The sequence below is a fragment of the Lipotes vexillifer genome, unplaced genomic scaffold (assembly GCF_000442215.2).
Source record: "Lipotes vexillifer unplaced genomic scaffold, Lipotes_vexillifer_v1.1 scaffold1783, whole genome shotgun sequence".
NCBI lineage: Eukaryota > Metazoa > Chordata > Mammalia > Artiodactyla > Lipotidae > Lipotes > Lipotes vexillifer.
Window position 1 is genome coordinate 1645388 of NW_006777435.1, and position 20857 is coordinate 1666244.

Genomic DNA, 20857 nt, shown 5'->3' on the forward strand with positions numbered 1-20857 from the left:
TGAGATAAAATTGTTCTTTGCAAATGATGGGCTAGTTTACTTCAAAAAACAAACAAACAAACAAAACAAAACCCAAGACAATCAGCTGAAGGACTATTAGAACTAATATAAGAATTAACCAAAATGATTGAACACAAGAGCAATAGGTAACTATTGAGGAGATGAAATTTGGGAAACACTGAAAACCTCAATAAAAATTCTATTAAAAGCCCTAGGAATAAACTTAACACAAAATGTGCAAGATTTGCATGGATAAAATATAACACAACTTGACTAATGGACACAACAGCAAAGACATCAATTCCCCTCAAATGAATCCATATACTTCATGAAATTACAAGCACAACATCAAAGGAATAATTTTTGAAAATTAGTGAACCGATTCTGAAGTCCAACAGTAAGAATAATGATGGAGAAGAGACACAAATATTCTGAATGAGAATAATAACGACAGGGTTTTTCTCTACCAGGTACAGAAACAATTACAATAATTAAAACAGGGTGGAAAGGATGTGGGAATTGATCATTAGATCAACAGAACTACAGAGAGGATGTGATAAATCCATAATTCAGTATTGGATAAAAGCTATGTTTGTATTCAACAAATACATGATGATTGGCTCTCCATTTGGAAAATATATAACGTTATATTCCTACCTACACAAAAATAAACTCCAGGTGAAGTAAAAACAAACACCAAAACAATGAAAGTACCTGAATAAAATAGAAAAAAAATAGAAATGAATATGCCTTCCCTATGTTTGCCACAGATCACAGACACTGTAAAGAAAAACCACCAATCTGACATGTAAAAATTAAAAAGGTTTTATGGTGAAAGACCCCACAAACAAAAGGTGTAAAACAGATCAGGGAAAAATATTTACAATGTACATACTTAATAAGGGGTTACTATCCCAAATAGATGGAGAGTTTCTTATAGATCTTTAAGAAAATACAACCAAACGAATGAAAAATAAACCAGGCAAAATTATGACTGGTGAATTCACAGAAGACATAAAATCAGTCAGTAAAAATATGAAAGAAAAATAAGTTTCACCAACGATCAAATAAACAAACAACAAACACATTTGTTCTCATTTTTGCTCATCAGACATGCAAAATAAAAAAAGATCCACCCTGTCACATTATTGGCAACAATGGAGAGGGAAAGGCACTGTCATTCACTGTGGTGAGAGTAAGTTGGAACAGACTTTTGGGAGGACCACTGGCATCTCCTCTGAAAATTTCAAAGCTTGTTCTCTCTGATCCAGCAATCCCACTTTTAGGCATCTATCCCATGGAGATACACAGTGTACTTAGTATGGATACACAGCTACACACGTTGGGGGTCTCCATGTAGCACCTCTTGTAATTTACATTTTTAAGTGGAAACAACCTAAATGTTCATTAACAGGGGAATCATTAAAGGCATGCTGCTTCATCCAAACTTTGAAGTCTTACAAAGCTGTGTGGAGAACATGGGGGATCCATAATGGCTGATATAGAAAATCTCAACAGACTGTTGAAAAAGCTATTTGCAGGCTAATATACTTCTGTGCTTAATCTTTTTTTAAAACACATATTACTCTGGTATTAAAAATTATTTTTGAAGATAAAAATGAAATATATCTTCTTGTGAACATTTTCATAACTACAGAAAATTATAAAGTAAAAAATTGAAACTAGATGAAATCCCACGTGCCAGAGACACACCATTGACATTTTTCTACATTTTCTGACAGGCTTTTGAAAATGCACACATACTTTAAAAACCCAATTTCAGAAATACAATTTTGGAGGTTTGTGTAAGATTCCTTATGATGGATATTCCATGCTGTATTTTGTCACACCCTTTCTGCTGGATATTTAGGTTATTTCCAGTTTTCTCCCATCTTTAATAATGTTGAGTTTCTTGCTTGTAAACTTTTGGTTACATCTTTGGTTGTTTCCCCCCACCCTCTACTCAGGATGAATTCCTAGAAGTGGAATTACACAATTTAAAGAAATACGCTTTCTTTTATGACTCATTGCATATTGATAAAAAGGGTGTACATTTTAGTCTTTTATAGACAGTTCATGACTATGCCCGTTCCTCCCCATCATGATAACGTCTCTTTACATTCACTTGCCAATTCCATAGGAGATATTGGTACCTGGTCACCATGGACCAGCACCCCCTCCCCATCGCCTTTCCACTGCCCCTTCTCCATCCTCTAGTCTGGCCTCACACTGGTTTCTGATCTGGGGCCATTTTTTCGAAACACGAACCTGACTCTGACAGCTCCCCGCTTAAATCCTTCAGTGACTCCTCCTGGACCCCAGGATAAAGGATGAGGTGTACAAGACCCCAGCGGTCTGCACCCCGCTCTCCCCGGCTCTGGAAGCTCCCTGTGGGCCTGTGCACCTCACTCCCCTCCTTGGACCCCCCACCATTCCCTCTGCCTGGAGTGCCCCGTCATGTGTCAGCACCCTGGATCTGTAAGACCAGCTCGGGCATCCCCCGCTCCCATCTTACTGTTCCTAAAATGGCCCATGGGTCTGCCCAATGCCTGGACATGACCCTGCTTGGTTCAGGCTTGGCCCCAGTTAAACACTCAGGAATTTAGTTGAGGAGTTGGCCTCCTTGGGGGACACCAAGCCAAACCCTTGCTTCCTTCTCTGGACGCCTTGTAAACTGTCCCTTCTCTTGCACCATTTTCTTAAAACACAGGACATGCTGGTGCCTGTTCAGTCCCGGATTTCCACAGTCCTGGGACCGTGCCCATGTATTGTGTGAACTTGGGCAGGTTGCCTCACCTTTCCGGACCTGTATCCCTGTCTGTAAGATGGGGATGATGGCAGGACCTGCCTTGTGGGGCTGCTGCCCCTAAAGTGATTAGTGTGTTCTGGGTACGTCCTGCCCCTGCTGCCCTGTTTCTCCCTGCTCAGAGGTCCAGGGCGAGGCAAGTGAGGCACCAGTCTTGGGCACAAAACTTAAGGGGCACCAAAAAAACCCAGTCATTGAGATAAATAATACTTTAATACAATATTAAGAAAGAAAAATCAATACAAACAAATTTACACTAGACAAAATGTCAACACTATAAATAAAGCCACTGTCTGCTCAGGCCACTTCTTTACGGATGATTCTCCCTTCTTGCCCCTCTCCTCTATAGTCATTCACCCCTGCACTCCGTCAAAGGGAACTCCAGTCCCCCTGTACCACAACTCCCTTGGCCTCTCACCTGTCCCACAGTCTCCAGAGGCTGGATGGGATTCTTCCTTCCCGGGGCTTCTGTGTGGGGGGCCGTGCTGCCATCGGGGGCAGCAGGCCATGGGTGCCCATGGCCAGGGCCAGTACTATTAGAGGCCAGGGCTGCCTGGGGACAGAGCTCTGACCCCTGGGGTGTTCATGGGCCCACCTGGCCTGACCTGGGCATCATGTGTCTTCAGGGTCAAAGGTGCCTCGGCCGACCTGCTGGTGTGGGCTTCCTGGAGGGGGATCATTAGGTGCCCCCAGTTCCCCTCGCTGGCAGTGGCCATCCCAGTGCATCCTGGCCCTCGTGGCCCTGTCCTCTGCCTGGGCCTTTTCTGTCCCTGCCCCCAGCACCTGGCCCCCTTCAGGATCCATGGCTGTTACTCCTGGGGCCTCTCCCAGGGGGGCCTTTGCTAACTGCTCTGCTGTGGTCAGGATCCAGGGCTCAAGGGCTTCACAGCAAAGCCCGCCCACCAGCCCCGCCCCCGGGTCCCTGGGTCGGGCACACCTGCCCTATTCTCCTTCCCTGTTCTGCAACTGCGTCCCTGGGCTGTGGAGCATCTCCCTGGGGCCTGGAGGGGCCGGGGAGGGCAGCTGAGTTCCCGTGGAATAAGAGTCAGTGAGGCCTGAGTGCAGTGGGCTGGGGCTTCTCTTCTGACCAGTCCTCTGGCTTGGTCCCTGCAGCCTTCACTCCGGCCAGTCAAGATCGCCCTTCCTTGGTTGGTTTGGCCAAGCCTGGCTAGTGTCCCTGGTCAACTCCTCACTCAGCTTCTCAGCCAGGCAAGGGCCCTGCGAGAGTGATTCTATACCCCTCGTTCAAGGAGAAACGTCACGTCATGAATGTTGACACAACCAGACCGAGGTTCCTTCTGGGCCTCAGTTTCCTTATCTGTAAAATAGGGGCAGTTCCTTTGCCGTAGGAAGGCCTTGAGGATCAGTGTGATCACGTGTCTGCTTAGGTTGGGGTCCGTTTTGAAGCCCAGGAAAATAACACATGATACAGTGGTGAGAGGGATGCTGTTTATCCAGTGCTGACAACTGGGCCGGCTCCCTGCTGAGCTGAGATTTTTTTTTTTTTTCCTCCCCTGTTTGAAGATGAAGAAATTGATGTTCAAGCAGATTCCGTACTTTCCTGATGCCACACCGTCAAAAGACCTGGCCCTCACACAGCTCCAGGGCATGCCCCTCCCTCTAGGTCCTGGTGCTGTCAGGCTGCTGGGTATAGGAAGAACTCCAATTGGCAGGTTGCAAGTTCCCACTTGTCACAGCCAGCACCTACCCTCTGGCTTTCCAGTTGCTCTCTGGCCACAGGAGCTCTAATACCTATGTCAACTTAAGTCCAGCTCTGCAGCCCTCCCAATCTTCTGTTTCAGCAAATCTGAAAGAGGCCTCCCAGGGATGGACCCCAAAGTGACTTTCCTGGGAGGGCCCTTTCAGAGGTGTCTGGCCCGTGATTTTTTTTTTTTTTTTTTTTCCCCAGTGCCAATGCGATTTTCTAAGGAAGGAATGTGTGGATTGTGTAAGGGAGATACCATTTCTTCTGGGGATAAAGTGAAATTTTGTGGGTAAAATATTTGAAGGTGAACTAAAACTAAGTATTATTATATATTATTATTATAGCTAATAATACTTAATTTTAGTTCAGTCCTTACAGCAAATATTTTAAATGTATATCCAACCTAAAAAAAATTCTCCTGAAGACAACTAATATTGCACACATCCTATGTGATGTTTAAAGGGAAAGGAAGGTATAACATCCTGCAGTTCCGTGGCATTGAATGTTTCAGGTCAGATATTTGTTTGCAAAAAGTATTTCTTTTCAATTTGCATTATTCGTAAATGCACTAACTTTAAACTTGATTCCTTACTCATTTACTGTTTCAGTGTATTAAGCTCTGAAATACAGGATTTCCCCAAACTTCCTCTTGCTTTCCTATCTCCCTCCTTGAAGTGAGTGTACCTTCTTTAATGTTAGTTGGGAAAACTTAATGAAAAATCATTTTCTACTTGAAAGTATTTCTCTAAAGTGTACACTGTCACCATTGCACTTAGAGCACAGGCTCCGGATGCGCAGGCTCAGCGGCCATGGCTCACGGGCCTAGCTGCTCCGTGGCATGTGGGATCTTCCCGGACCGGGGCACAAACCCGTGTCCCCTGCATCGGCAGGCGGACTCTCAACCACAGCGCTACCAGGGAAGCCCTGGCCCATGTTTTGAGGCCAATGCTCCTTAACTTTCCTGCTACATTTGGTGAAAATCAGTCCAGTCTGTTCCATGGGATGCGTTGACAGGTACACAGCTTGGGACTTCATTTTCTTCATATAGATAAGGGTCCCTGGGAGACAGTGTTTACGGATGTCTGTATTTCTGCACGTCTCACGAGCAAAGGAACGGATTGCCTTTGTTTTGGATCATCTTTTCAAGTATGTTTGTGTAATGAATGACCCTGGAGGGTAGAGATAGCGTCTCCCTCTGGAGCAAAACATGCTTACTGTCCGGCAGAAAAGATTTGGGGTCCCCAGCTTGGATGTGCAGGTGTCTCCTGGCCCCTTTGCATCACCCTGTGGGGCTCAGAGAACCAGTGCAGGAAGATGCTGATATGCTGGCTGCCTCTCTTGCTGGGAGTAACAAGCTGGCCTTTGTCTCCAACCCAGCATCTTGTGTCCGCCAGCATCTGTGCAACTGTGGCAGGCTCACTTTTTAGCTTGCGGGCAGGAACAAATCCCAGACCCTCCACAGCTCTTGATAATGACGGTTATGATGGGGGAAGGAGGGAAGGAAGGTGATGATGGTGATCAAAACCTCACAGTTTGGCCAAACTCATAAAGCAGCTTTGGAGGAACCCCAGGCTGCCGGGCCGGGTGCTGAGGGCTGGACTACACAGCACACACGCACAGATCCCTGGCCTTGGACATGGGCCAGGCATTGAACAGTAACGGGGTGTGGGCGCCCTACGAGCCATCATGTAGGGTATGGGGGAGCCCCTGGGAGGCCTTGCTTCAGTCCAGCTTCTCCCCATTGTGGTGCTTGGCCCACTCCAGCCTGGGACCTGGGCCCCTTGAACCTTGGGGGCTGCGTTGCCCCTGCCCCAGAGTCCAGGCTGAATCTGCTCCCTCCCCGCACCCCTGTGTGGGTGTGACACTCACCCACTGCCCAGGGCCCAGAAGCTGTGGTTCCCCCCACCCACTGGGGACAGCCCCAGATTTCGGGGAGAAAAAGGGGCTGTCCCTGAACTCGGTGACTCCAGTTGTGCCCCATCCTCCACCCTGTACCTGTCACGGCCTCTGGGCAGCCGCCACCGCAGACCACATTCTCCTGCGGTGGCTGCAGTCGGAAATCCTGGTCTGGCTGGACGCTGGGGACCCTCGAGGGAAGGGCAGGGCCTTCCCAGCTGGTGCAGCTGCAGCTCTGGCCGCCCAGGCTTGTCCCCACCCCCTCCCTGGACCAAGAATGGCCAAGGGCTGGATTCAGGCTGAGCCAAAGAGGTCTGGGTCCAGCTGTCCTGTTCAGCAGACCCCCTGCTCAGGGTCCCTGGCTCCTCTGTGCCCCGCCCCCACCCATCTCCCCTGGAGCGGAGGGGTGTGTCACGTCCAGTCGTTTCTGCCCTGCTCCTGTGTCAGAGGGCGCCCCCTGCCTCCTGCTGGTCAGCTCCCCGCCCATTCTCCATCCCACAGGCCCCAGAGACCTGCCTATAGTCACAGTGGAGTCTTCTCTCCCAGGCCTAGGTCTCCCCAGCTCCCCACTCCCCACCGTCCCCAAAGCTTAAGCGGCTGCTCCTTCTCTTAACATCTTCAGCGTTTTGCTCCTGGGGGCTGGAGGGTCTGAGGCAGAGGGGGACAAAGTGTCCGTCTGGAGATACGACAAAGTTTCTGGAATCAGGGTCTGGCTCTGTGGTCCCCGAGCCCCCTCTGAAGGGTGCCCGGGGAACCCTGAAGGCCCCAGCTCCTCTGGCGATCCCGGGGCTGCGGCCCCCCAGCTGCACTTTCCTCCAGCAAATGGGGAGAGAGTCCTGCTGCTTCTGGAGATGCCACAGACTCGCCCACCTGGTAGCTCCTACGGATGAAGAAACTGAAGCACAGAGAGGCAGAGTTTCTTTCCTAAGACACACAGCTACTTGGTGTAAAGACCGTGTCCTGGGACTTACCAGTACTAGCCGGAGACCTGGGAGGACCAGCCTTTTTGGACATGGGGGTGGGACCCAGCCTGGAACTAGGAGCTTTGGAAAATTTCCATGCTTCAACCTCTAACTCTCCCAGTCCAGCCACAGGGGATGCAGCCAGAGGGGGAGGGCCCGGTACGGGGCAGCAGAAACCAGCTGTCAAGGGAGGAAACGCCCAGAAAATGTGGCTCTCAGAAGTGGGAGGCGGGAGACCTGGGGGTGGGGTTGGGGGGTTCCTGTGAGGGAGAGGAAGGGGTGCAGGGGCTGGACTCTGTTCTTCATCTTCCTGGAGCCCCGGCTTGTCCTGGGGTGGGGGTGCTTAAGGTGAGTCACACCAGTGCATGGTCAGATCCTCACTTTACTTACTGTTTCAGTGCTTTACTCATATGGATTTTGGGGGGTTTTAATTTCAATTTTTAAAAATATTGCATTAAATATTATTTATCTTTTTTTTTTAATTTGGCCGTGCCATGGGGCTTACGGGATCTTAGTTTCCCAACCAGGGATTGACCTCGTCAGTGACCTCGTCAGTGAAAGCATGGAGTCCTAACCACTGGACCTCCAGGGAATTCCCAAAATATTATTTTTCTTGATTACTGAGTTTTGGGGCACTTCCTTAAACTTCTTAGGCAAGGAGGGTGTCTTACTCATCTCACTCTAGTCTTGGCTGTGTCTGGAACTTGGGAGAAACCAGCTACCTCCAGCTCAAGGAACTGCTTTTTGCAGGGTCTGCCCACCCCTTCCCTGTGCTGGAGTGGGCGTGGCCAGTGCCCAGCAGGTCCTGCCCCACCTGACCAGGTGGGTTTATATTTGTAGGGCAGAACCTGTTTTCCAGGTCCTTTCCAAAGGCTTGGACTGACACCTGGGAGGGGTACACTCCCACGGTGAGGAGACCCCACTTTGGCAGGTGGTGGCTTTGTAGCAGCCATTGGTCGTTTAACTGTTCCACCAGCAACTATCAGCCGGGTGAATCCTCTTGGGACCCTGGGAGGGTGGTCCAGACTTACACATTCTCACATCCTTGTTCCATTCATAGGAAATGCTTCCGTCCTGATGGCTAACAAGACTAATGTGATTTATATTCGATTCTTACTTTAATCTTACTAAAAGCCAAACCACTAAATACTCTGGCATTTATTTCTCACATGGTGTCCAATAGTATCTGTTGCTAATTAAATAACGACAAATAGCCTTGTGACTTACCTTGTTTTTAAAAAGTTATAAATGTAGATAAATGAACGCAGAAGATCTACATCATTTTAATGTTGACCTCACCAGACACATCCTTTAATTTTCAGTGATTTATGACGTTCCTCAAAATGCCCACTAACAGGTTTACTCGTATTGACAAATACAGTGGGAAGGCTTCTAACAGGACTTTGTCCGAATAGTACATTTGGCAGTGAGGACTGGCTGTGCAAATTAGATCACTCGGTCAGACTCTTCCATAGATTGAATGATTCAAGTCAGCAGCCTCAGGTTTTGGAGAAAGCATATACTCAAAGCACATGATAAGATGCAAGTATTTTTCTCAAAAGATATCATATTGGCAAAGCTGCACTAAGATGATATTTAAAATTTCCCCAATCTTTATATCTTCTTACACAAGGGGCCTCTTAAGTAAAGGAGTAATACATTTAACTAGTAAGTTCTGCTCAAGCCTTCTCGGTGTTTATCCCCGAGAAAATGAATGACAAGTGGCTGGGTGACACCTCTCTGAGGGTGGTTCCCCAAAAAGCTGACTCTGAGATGGAGCCGGCTTGCAGGCTCTCCCAGTATATGAGGCAATGAGCCCTCATCCCTGAGGGGTCTGGAGGTGCATCGAACTGCCTCCCACACGAGTCCTCTTGAAGTCGGGTGGTGTCCGTCCAATCCTTTGCTTTCCACAAAATTACAAGAGTATGAAATGGAGCTGTCAGCTGATAAATCATTTAGAGAAACTATTTTTGACCATCAACCACGAACGATTTTTGGCATATAACTAGGAAGGAGTTCACATCAGGCAGTGACACTGTATTACAAGACTCCTATTGATGGACCAAAGTTTCTCCGTGTTTCATATAGAAACGTAAGCCAGGACAGCTTTGATGCTGGAACTTACTTCATTCTAGAGGTAAATTATATTAATTGATGGATCCACGAATCAACACTAGTTAATAGTTATTTATGAAAATGTCAATGCATTTATGTTGTTTTGATCAAACTCTGCTGCTAATAATTAGGATATAACAATGTGGGAGAAAACTTTTAGCACTTAAAATCACGGGAAATGAAACAAATTCAAAAATTTTAAATGAATGTACATTATTATGACAGAGATGTATGATAGGATAATGAATGAGATTTTCAGGTATGAAAATGTATGAGCAGAGACCAAATGTAGTAAAGGATGTGGAATGGAAACAAGTCTAAGCAGAAGGAGAGATGGATGTTATAGAAGAATTTTAAGGACAGTGGAATCAAATCATGATGATTTTTAGGCTCCGATGAATATATGTAAAGGAGTGATGTGAACATTATACAATCTTCTGGTGACAATTTTCAGATGTCAAATTACAAAGGAACAGGCATCGTGGGGAAGCCCAGTTCTTAGAGGGTTGTGGGCAATAGTGTTGAGGGCCCACCTCAGGGTGTTGCAGGGAGGCCCTGGGTCTCAGTGCAGGACGATCAGGCACAAGTGACGAGAATGACCTCCGTGAGTCAGGGGCAACCAGCAGCCACCAGGGGCCGGAAGCTTTCCTTCCTGTATCTGGAATCTTCCCCCCACTCCTGAGAGAAGCCAGTGGAGAAGCTGAGCCTGGAGAGGGGACACGGCTGTCCTAGGACACAGCTGGCAAGGGGAACCCTCTGGCTCAAGGGTGCTGACGACAGTCTCCATGACTCAGGACCGAATCCCCACTCGCCATTTCTCAGCAGGATAAACAGAGGCCCTGAGAGCACAGAGGACACCGGAGCCTCAGGCCTGCCCTCCAGCTGCTCCGAGGTGGGTGGAGTGAGCGCTGAGCCAGGCAGGGAGGTTAGGGTCTCACTTCCCCATCTGCCTGTGTCACCGTTAGTCACTGCCAGCTGCTCCTACTGTCATCAGCTACTGCACAGTAATAGTCACCCTCGGCCTCGGCCTGGGCCCCGCTGATGGTCAGGCTGGCTGTGTTCCCTGAGTTGGATCCTGAGAACCGGTAAGGGATGCCAGAGGGCCTCTCCTTATCATGATAGATGACAAGCACTGGGGCCTGGCCCAGCTTCTGCTGGTACCAGTAAGCACTTTTACTTCCAATGTTGTTCCCCCCACACGTGATCCTGGCCGTCTGTCCCAGGGACACCGACACCGAGGGCGACTGAGTCAGTTCATAGGAGGACACAATGCCTGCAGGAGAGAAAAGGACAGGTGGGCTGGAGGTGAAGAACCCATGTCCAGAGACCCCCACCTGCCTGGCCTGGACTAAGCTCCAAAGATTCTCTGAGCCCTGAGGGCACCCCCTCCTGTCAGTCTCAGCCCCAAGGGCCCATGGGCCTGGCTGGTGGATGGAGCCTCTGAACAAATGAGAACCCCCTTCACTTTCTCTGGCAGGCGCAGCCCCTCGGGGCTCACACACAGCAGTGAGCACAGTGGGGAGATTTCAGCCCCTCCAGCCCCCCATCCTGCGGCAGGGCCAGGAGTCTCCTGTCCCCACGGGCAGTGCCCTGCTGAGCTCAGAGTCAGGGCCAGGCCTGTCCCCGAGTCCTGGGCCAGGGGTGGGTGGACCCTGGGGGCATCACCTGTGCAGTGAGCCAGGAGGCCGAGGAGGAGGGGGGTCCAGGCCATGGTGGAGGCACCCCGAGTCTGCTCCCCAAGGCCTAGGCTGGGCATGGTGGTTCCCAGGCCTCTCTTATCCCCTTGCTGGAGAGAGAGCTGCTGGGGATGCAAATCATCCAGAGCCCAGAGGGGTTGCCTGGGGAGCTCTGTGCTTTCAGAGAAGGGCTCAGTCCCCAGGGACACGGAGAGGGAGGGGTGGCCCCTGCAGACCCCGCCTCGGCCCGGGGGATCCTCCTCCACCTGCTGTCCCATAGTCTGGGAGTGACATCTCCACCCCAGTCTGAGTCCTGGCCTCACTCCTGGATGGGCCTGGCCACTGAGAGCTCAGAGGTGGATCTGTATTCTCTGAACTCATTCCATGGGTGACACTAAAAGGCTTAGACTGTATAGGATTCTCCCCCGTATCACAGCTCCTGGGCCCAAGATTGAATAAAATTCACGGTTTGACGAAGCACATGGAGTGTTCCAGGCCATTGCGGTGCTGTGTCTGCCCTGGGCTGTGAGCTCCTGGGGCTGTGTCTCAGTGTCCCCATCGTGCCTCAGGGGCAGGAACAGACAAGGGGCTAAAAGAAATGTTTGCTCTGTGAGAGAATGAGAGGGGGCTTCAGGGTTTAATAACTCTGCAAGGGAATGTCAATCCTAATCCATTTCCCTTCAGTTGCTGGGAACATATGTATGTCATAAACATCACAATTACGGAAAGCTAATTGAGTGACTGCTGTGTGTCAGACACTGGGAAACAGGAAGTGTGGAAATTTCTGGTTCCCTCCTTTCCCTGTAAGGGGTAAGTGGAGGGACAGGTAGGGGGGCAGTGGGAGAGCTTCCAGGGAGTAGGAGCAGCTGTGTCTGGAGGACGGGGGCTCCGAGCACAGGGAAGGGAGTGGCAACGTGTGGTCACAGGAAGGATGAGCATTTCTGGACAGCGGTGGCTTTTTAGCAGTATTAGGTGGGCTGGCAGTGGGTGTGGGGCAAGGAAACAGGCACTGTCTCCAAGAGCAGGACCTGGGACACACGGAGACAGAAATATGTACTTGAGAGTGAAGGTGACACTGTAGGAACAGAAGGACACTTGTCCTCAGGTGTGAGGTCCTGGTTACTCCTTCCCCTGCACTGGAGCCCTGATGCCCAGGACACCACTCCTCCAGGTGGCTCTGCCGGGCTACCTCTGCTGCCCCCTGGTGGCTGCTCCACACTGGAGGCGGAGACTCAGTTCTAGGTGTAGATTTCAGAGCCCACTGCTCAGGTGGTGATTTCCCTGATCCAGGGATGGTGACCCCAGTCAGGATTTACTCCCCCTCCGTGGCTCTGTCTGCCTCACATCCTGGCACGAGGGGCTGAGATTCCCCGTGAAGATATGAACAGACTCATCTGGAAGAGGAGAGGGCTGGGCTCACGGAGGCATCCCTGCTCCTGTCTGTGGGGTGGTGGGAGGTCACACAGGTGGGATGGGCAGTTGGGGACACCTCCCTCAGGGGATGGCTCTTATTGGTGCCAGCTTTGGGTATGGGCCTGATGCGGGGGTGGCGGCTACAGCTCCAAAGCCACGGTTAGGACCACACCCACGGAGAAATGTTCATTCAGACCCATTTTGGGCTGGCACATTCCCTCCAGGGAATTCAGCATGAACAGGACACAGTCCCTGCTTGAAGGGTGTTTCCATCCTGTGTGTGGGGCAGTGCAGGGGACACAGTGGCTTTGCACACCTGGCAGAGAATCTCCACCACCGTCACCTACACATTGCCTGCAGTGTTTATTTAAAAGCCAAACACTTGCTTCTTTCAGGTCTCTGGCTGTCAGGTTTGACCAGGTGGCCCAGCGCTGTTCTATGGGATGTAAGGGTCAGTTGGCTGGAGTTTATCTCGGGGAACTCTTGCTCTTGTAAAGGAAAGAAATAGCAGGAATTGACGCAGATCCTTTCCTCTTGAACATGGTGTGATAGCTGGAGCTGCAGCAGCCATCCTGAGGTCTGTCATCCACAAGAATGAAAGCAAGGCCAACACATAGGGACAAGGGACCTGGATGCTGGCAAGATCTTGGATCCCACATGGAATCTGTGATCACCCAGAGAACAAGAGAAATCTTCCCTCAGACTTATCTTGGTGAGAGTACAATAAGTCCTGCCTGTTCATGCCTCTGCTTTTCATCAGTGAGCCCTGAAATTAAAAAAAAAAAAATGTATTCTGACCAAGCAGGAAAAGTCTGAGCACAAATGCATCAGTTAACGAAACTAGTGATGGGGAAAGAACCCCATCGTGGTGTGTGCTGTGGGGATAATTAATCCAGAGAAGAGACAGACAATGACAGGCAGGCTGCTCTATAATCAGAGGTTGGGGGCCTCCGCAAAGGGGTAACTCTGGAGCTGCCCTCAGGACTGGGGAGAACCAAGTAGTAAGAAGTGAGCATGGGAAGGGCTGAGACTTGGCCAGTGGGGAGGAGTAGGGTGTGTTGGAGGATCTGAAAGGACAGGGCAAACTTGACGGATCTGGGATGTAAACCCAGCTCAGGGCCAGTGTAATATGTTCTCTGAGTTAAGAATTTGAGGGGCAGGAGCGACATGTATCAGGTGGAGCAAAGGGGATTCACACATAATAAAACCGGGTCTTTGCAGCTGCTTAGCACAGGCTGGAGCCCGGGAAGCAGGAACAGGATTGACACAGGTGGGTTGAGACAAACCCCTCGGCCTTCCCTACTTTCCCTGAGGGCTGAAGACCTTCAGGGGGGGTTACTAGTGCCTCTCCCCTGCCAAGTATCCACCATGCAGCCGTGCTGGTCCTGAGCCCTGTCTACTGCCCCGTGTGGTTGACCAGTCACTGCCTTCCATAAATGTCTGCAGATTTGCTTCTGTGACTGGAAGCCCAGGACTCGGGGAGCTCACTTGACAGGGAGAGGCAGGGGCTGAGAGAGGGAATGACAACGCCAAGGTCACTTGGGGGCTAGAGAGACGAGAGATGTCTTAATCCCTAAATAATAGCCTCTTCTGAGTGTTCTAGAACCAGACTGGGCCAGGAGGGGGCTGTGGGAAATTCTCAGCCTGAATTGTAGATTCTTCCTGTCAGCTCTCCCCACTGCCTCTGGGGGCGCTGCTGCACCTCCCCTGGGGCCGTCTGACACCTGGGAGGCTGACAATGCCCTGCTCTCCGTGGGGCTGAACAGAAAGCCCAAGGACAACACACTCCAGATTCAAAGCAACGAGAGCAGCCTTTTCATGATCTCTCCTCTGGAGGAATCCTGGAATTACTGCTTAGGTCTTAGGGATTCGGTGCATAAAATATCATCTCTTGCTGGTTCATGGTCCATTAGTGTGACAAGTTAATTGTACATTTAATAATCTGTAATTGTCAATACTTTTTGAACGTAATTTTTTCCCATGTGGTTTCCATCCTCCAAATTAGACATCCACCCTCATGCAAGACAGGAGTGCACTTGGAGGAAACTTTTGGCTTTTCTTTTAAAAAAAATCCACAGGTGGCATTTTAATATTTCTAATGTGGACCTTTCCCCTGGAGAATCTAGAATTCTGTGTGAAGCAGGAGATCTATGTGCCATTGTTCAGGTTGTTACATGTTTGTTTAAGCATTCTCCAGGGAATGGTCTTTGGGTGTAAATTCACTGTTTTCCAAGGTCACCCAGAAATTTCCTCATTGTACGTCTACGAGTTTGGCACTGGCTTTTTTTGTGAGGAAAGCCATGCATTGTAGGATGTCGAGGTTTTCTTTCTTTCTTTTTTTTTTTTTTTGCTGTACGCAGGCCTCTCACTGTTGTGGCCTCTCCCGTTGCGGAGCACAGGCTCCGGACGCGCAGGCTCAGCGGCCATGGCTCACGGGCCCAGCCGCTCCGCGGCATGTGGGATCCTCCTGCACCGGTGCACGAACCCGTGTCCCCTGCATTGGCAGGCGGACCGTCAACCACTGTGCCACCAGGGAAGCCCAAGGTTTTATTTCTTTACAAGAAGGAGAAACATATCCAGCCAACTGATAGGTCAATAGCTGTGCAAAAATCAACCCAGTTCCTCCCTGGATCCTGTTTCAGGTGAAGACTGAAGCTTTGGTATAACGGGGGTGTCTACTGTGAAATTGGGGCCCTACTTTGAAACAGAACAGATGTTCTCGGTGGTCCCCATCACTTACAACACCTACTCATAGGACCGCATGATAGTGGTGACAGTTTTCAGTCATCACTTTGGATAGAGAAATCGTTTTTTTGCCAGTTTCTTTCACAAACATTCTCACCGTAGCTTACTGGTCTCCAATGCAACTTTTTATAAAAATTCAACGACAATCGGATCTAACTGGGGATTCTGAAGAGTACATTGTGGATTTAGGTGGGAAAACAGAGACTTGGGGATATATATAACCTCCTCAGGACCCTGATGAGCATGTTGGGAACAGCTGGCCAACTTAGATCAGGTTCCCTGGAAGCCGATTCTGAGATGTTAAGTGCATGTCCTGGAAATCTGGAAGGAGATGAGGAGGGGAGACTGGGCAGAGGGGAGGGGACCCGGGATTTGGTCACACAAATGAGGACTCGGGGTTCTGCAGGAAAGTTAAAGCTGGCCCGTTCGGGTCATCCTAAACTGAGTCAGAGCCTGGGGATGGTGGCCTCAGGCATCATTCACCTGACCCTCTCTGACCAGGGGGATAAACCGGGGTGGGGGGCAGTTTTCTGCACCAACAGCATTTCCCAGTGAGGGCACCGCTGTGAGTTGTCACAGGCTCCCAGCAGCCGTAGATGAGTAGACGAGGCCAGAAGAGAGAAGGAGGTAGATGCCAGAATGCCCACTGCTCTGGTGTGTTCCATTCAGAATCCCAGCTGCCATGGGAGCCTGGGGCTTCAGCATCAGATGGGATGGGACATTCTGTGGTCAAATCCTAGACGGTTGGGCCAAGAGGGGCCCAGTGACCACGATATGGAAATGTGGGGAAAACTATCACTGGAGGGATGTGTCCCTCTGTCTGTCCTTCCATACAGGGCCTCTGTCCGAAGTTCCTGACCTGGCCAGACAGCACTGAGCCAGCCTGGTCCTGCCAGCCATAATCCACTCCTGAGCCCCCAGTGCAGAGCCTGCCTGGAGGGCTGGGAGGCGGGCAGCCTGGGAAGCTCATATCTGGGGGAACCGGGCCAGACCTGGCAGTGTTCTTCCACAGTCCCCCTGGGGCTGGAGGAGAGTGTGAGCCGGACGGGCAGGGGGTTTGTGTCTCACTTCCCCGTCCGCCTGTGTCACTGTGAAGATAACCACTGCTGTCAGCTGACCCACAGGAGTAGTCAGCCTCGTCCTCGGCCTGGGCCCCGCTGATGGTCAGCGTGGCAATTTTGCCTGAGCTGGAACCAGAGAATCGGTCAGGGATCCCTGAGGGCCGCTTGCTATCTTGATAAATGACCAGCACAGGGGCCTGGCCTGGCTTCTGCTGGTACCAATATGTATACTTTTTGTCCAGTAGGTCTCCAGAGCAGGTGATCTTGGCCGTCTGTCCCAAGGCCACGGACACTAGAGGCGGCTGAGTCAGCTCATAGGAGGCCACGGAGCCTGTAAGAGAGGATGGGAGAGGGGTTGAGAATGAAGGACCCATTCGCAGGGAGGTGTCCCACTCTGAGGCTGTGCCTGGGCTGAACTCTGGGTTTGAGGCAGGCCCAGCCCAGGGTCCTGGGGGGCCTGAGCCTGCGGGCAGGGCCGGAGGGCAGCACCTGTGCAAAGGATGAAGAGGGGGAACAGGAGAGGGGTCCAGGCCATGGTGGGGACGCCCTGAGCTCTGCCTCTGTGACACCACAGCAGCTCTGGGTTCTATTCATATCCTTTTATTCCCTCTCCGAGCTTTGAGGGGGGCAGTGAGGGTTTGGGTTTATGCAAATTTACACCCCCCTGGGGCTCCTCACTGAGATGGGAGTCACCCAAACCTCAGCCCAGGTGACTGTCACCCAGCTTCCTCCACGGCTTCGCACGTCCAAAAAATCAGACTTGGCCTCCAAGGTCTGAGGTCACAGTCACCTTCCTTATGTCTGACCCATGACCACTGTCGGAAACCATCCTGGCCAGTGGTCTCTCCTGGGCTGGCCCAGTGGGGCTATCAGCCTGGCAGCATCCTGGCCGTGGCCACTGTGCCCCTTTCACTGGGTGTCCTGGGGTTCACTGTGAATGCGACCCTTTAATATGGTTACTATGTCCTGAGAGGATGGCACAGTCAGTCCCAACTTCCTGCCAAGCACTGAAACTTGGACACCTGTGGACCCTGAGGGCTGGTTCCCGCTGGGCGTCCGCTTGGGCAGCCCCACCCTCTGTCCTGATGCTCCTGGCTGCGCTCTGCTTCCCCCTGCTGTGGAGTAGAATCAGACCAGGGCTCCCCTCCCTCAGGTCACCCCAAAAACCACCTGAGAGAGTGTGGACCAGGGAGTCCAGACCTGACTCTGAGCAGCTGTGACCCCTGCCCTGCCCGGCCCAGCACGGAGAGGTCACCTACACAGTGCAATTGTTATTCCTGTAACCATGTCTCAGGGTAGAAATGTCCTTCCTGTCCCTTTGGTTTTTTTAGTAGAGTAGAGTGTGCAGGATGAACTGTAGCTGCAAAGTGTCAAGTTCCATAGCAACGTGTGTAATCCCCTCAGGACCCAAGGTTCCTTGTATTTGGGAACCAAGATTGATACTATCCCCTCCCCAGGAGGTCAGTTGAGTGATGATGTTCCTGGCACTTGAGGTCATTTAAGCCCTTACATCATCATCATCGTCATCATCATTATCACCACCATCATCATCATCTTCATCACCATCATCATTACCATCATCTCCATCATCATCATCATCATTACCACCATCATCATCATTATCTTCATCACCATCATCATTACCATCATCACCATCATCTCCATCATCACCATCATGATCTCCACCATCTCTCCTCCTTTTTTTATTTTTTTATGTCACCTCACACCTCTCAGAGTTTGTGGTGCTAGCATTTCTACCTTAGCATAGTCTGCCTTTTTAAGGAAACTGGGGATCTCCTGCTTATTCCACTGGGATTCTATCCAGAAATCATACAGATGGCTGAACCCCTCTCCTCAGATTCCTGCAAAGTGACGACAGGAAACTCTAGGACCTCATAACTCACTGATTCCCTCTTTAGTTAACAATACACTTTGGTGGCCTTTTTATAATTTAACTTGGGAAAAAATTTCTTAAGGTCAGTACATACCTCCCCATTTTATAGCAGGTTAAGTTGTGACCCAGAGAGAGTAATCCCCAGATTAATAGAGAAAAGTGGGGTGAGCCCAGGATGGAGCCCAGGGGTCTTGGATTCAGACCCTGGCCCTTTGGGGCAGAACTTCATCAGGGAGGGAGGGGAGCATGAGGGCCAGGCTGGGAGGAGAGATGGGGTCCCCAGGATCACTGTCATCCCCACCGTATCCTTTGTGTTAATAGAAGCCCCCTCAGCCTGCATGTGGGGGTGGTCAGCGGGGCTGTACCCCAGATTAAGCTGGAGAATTTGTGGGGATGCAGGGCTTCCTGGCCATTCAGGGGCCTGGCTGGGTCCTGCTGCCTCTGCTGCAGTGATGCTTGGTCCTCATTCTCCCGAGCGGGTGTCTCATGGCCAATCTATTGGTTGAGAGCTGAGTCTTCAGGGGTCTGTAGGGCCTGCAGGTTTACCAAAAGTACCTTAAGACCAGCCTTTTTTAAAATTAACCTATTTTTTGCCTTTATTATAGTTCTTATTTCTTAGAATGACTGTAATTACTATCTCTGATCCTTTCATGTCTGTGTGAAGGGCTCTGTTAGCATTTCTGACAATAGAGAGCCACTGTCCTCCTGTGCACAGTGAACACACTCCTCTCTGTGGAACTTTTGCAAAAGATCCCATAGCCTCGAGTCATAAGGAATCTTAGCTGATAAATGCTGGATCAGAGAGAAGTGATAACCAAATGTGAGGGCGGGAACCTTGAGGATCTTATCCGGTAACAAAACTAACAGCTGAAATAAACTTCTGGGCACCTGGGAATGAGGCGGCTGTGGACTGGACCGATGAATGTGAATTCTCTGAAATACATATATACGTACATATATATGGAGAGAGAGAAAGGCTGTAACTGTCCAGGGCACCACGTAACCCATGTTACGACCAGGGAGAGGGTATATGGGTGATCACTACACAATTCTCCTGCTTTGTTGGTCAAATGACTTCAAAATTCAAATTCCTGTACTTTATTTCAGACTGAGCAATTTAAAAAATATTGTAAAATATACATACATAAGAGTTATTACTTTAATCACCGTGATGGTTCATTTTGTGTATCCATTTGACTCGGAAACCGAGGTCCCATTTACATTTATTTCTGCAGGCGTCCAAGGGTGTTTCTGGAGGACATGAGCATTTGAACCTGTGGGCTCAGTGAAGCAGGCGGCCCTCCCCATGTTGGCCTGGGAGGAACAAAAGGCCAAGGAAGGTAGAGTCCCCCTCCTCCCTGACGGGGGTGCTGGGACATCGGTCTCCCACCCTGGGACTGAGAGTCATACATCAGCTTCCCTGGTTCTCAGGCCTTCGGACTGAATCTCACCCCTGGCTCTGCCGGTGTCCACTTGCAGACAGTGCTTCCTGGGACTTCTCAACCTCCAAAACCTCATGGGAAGATTTCTCATAATAAATCCTCATAAAAAATTGATCACAATAAATCTCTGTCTATTCATACCTATCCTATTTGTTTTGTGTCTGGAGAAACCTAGATAATACAATCATTTTTGAGTGAAAATCCAGTGGTACTAAAACACATTCACAACGTTGTGCACCCATCACCATGATCTATTTTTAGAGCTTTTCATCACCCCAAACAGAAACTTTGCCCCCATCAGACAGTAATTTGGGGCACTTGGGATCTGGGGTCTAACCTGGGGACAGTGTGTCCAGGAGAGTGTCCCCAGGAGAAGCCAGGTGGATTCAGCACTTCCTCTGTGGTTTCTGTGAAATGTCAGGAGAGGAACGATCCCAGGGGACAGGGCCGGGTCTCAGGCCTCTCCAGGCTGCAGGTAGCCCCGCAGAACATGGGGCACCTCATCCAGGAGAGCAGGGGACCCAGCCCCAGGACTCCTGCAGCGGGTCCCACCAGGAGGAGTCGGATCCCCACAGAGCTCCGCTGGCTCAGAGAGCGTGGGCTCTCCTGAGACACGGGATCACACTCGGGCCCTGGACCACATCATGACCCCTAAAACTTTCCTTTCCTCTCAACCCTGACAGCAGTCTTTGTAGCTCAGAGCAGACACCTTTCTCCATTTTCATCAGGACGAACCAGGGCCCCAAGAGGACAGAGTGTCCAGCCCTGGAGGAGCCGGGCCAGGACCAGAGAGGATGCCCAAGCCTCAGGCCTGCCCTCCAGCTGCTCCGAGGTGGGTGGAGTGAGCGCCGGGCCAGGCAGGGAGGTTAGTGTCTCACTTCTCCATCTGCCTGTGTCACCATGAGGATTATAACTGCTGTCATATGACTGATAGTAATAGCCTCGTCCTCAGCCCGGACTCCGCTAATGGTTAGGGTGGCTGTGTTCCCCGATTTGGAGCCAGATATCCAGTCAGGGATCCCCGAGGGCTGGTTGCCATCACCATAGATGACCAGCACAGGGGCCTGGCCTGGCTTCTGCTGGTACCGTTGAACATATTTACTTCCAATGTTGTTCCCCCGACACGTGATCCTGGCCGTCTG

General features: G+C 50.6%; 1 protein-coding gene across 1 annotated transcript in view; it reads right to left on the reverse strand.

The window, feature by feature from the left end:
- Positions 1-16914, reverse strand: part of LOC103084110 (Ig lambda-6 chain C region) — a 20403-nt gene extending 3489 nt beyond the window's left edge. Inside the window, exons 1-3 of the mRNA XM_007451060.1 lie at positions 16869-16914; positions 16423-16710; positions 10753-10757 (exon numbers count right to left, since the gene is read on the reverse strand). Coding sequence (XP_007451122.1) covers positions 10753-10757; positions 16423-16710; positions 16869-16914 — 339 coding nt within the window. The remainder of the gene's footprint in view (positions 1-10752; positions 10758-16422; positions 16711-16868) is intronic.
- Between the last annotated feature and the right edge of the window lie 3943 nt (positions 16915-20857).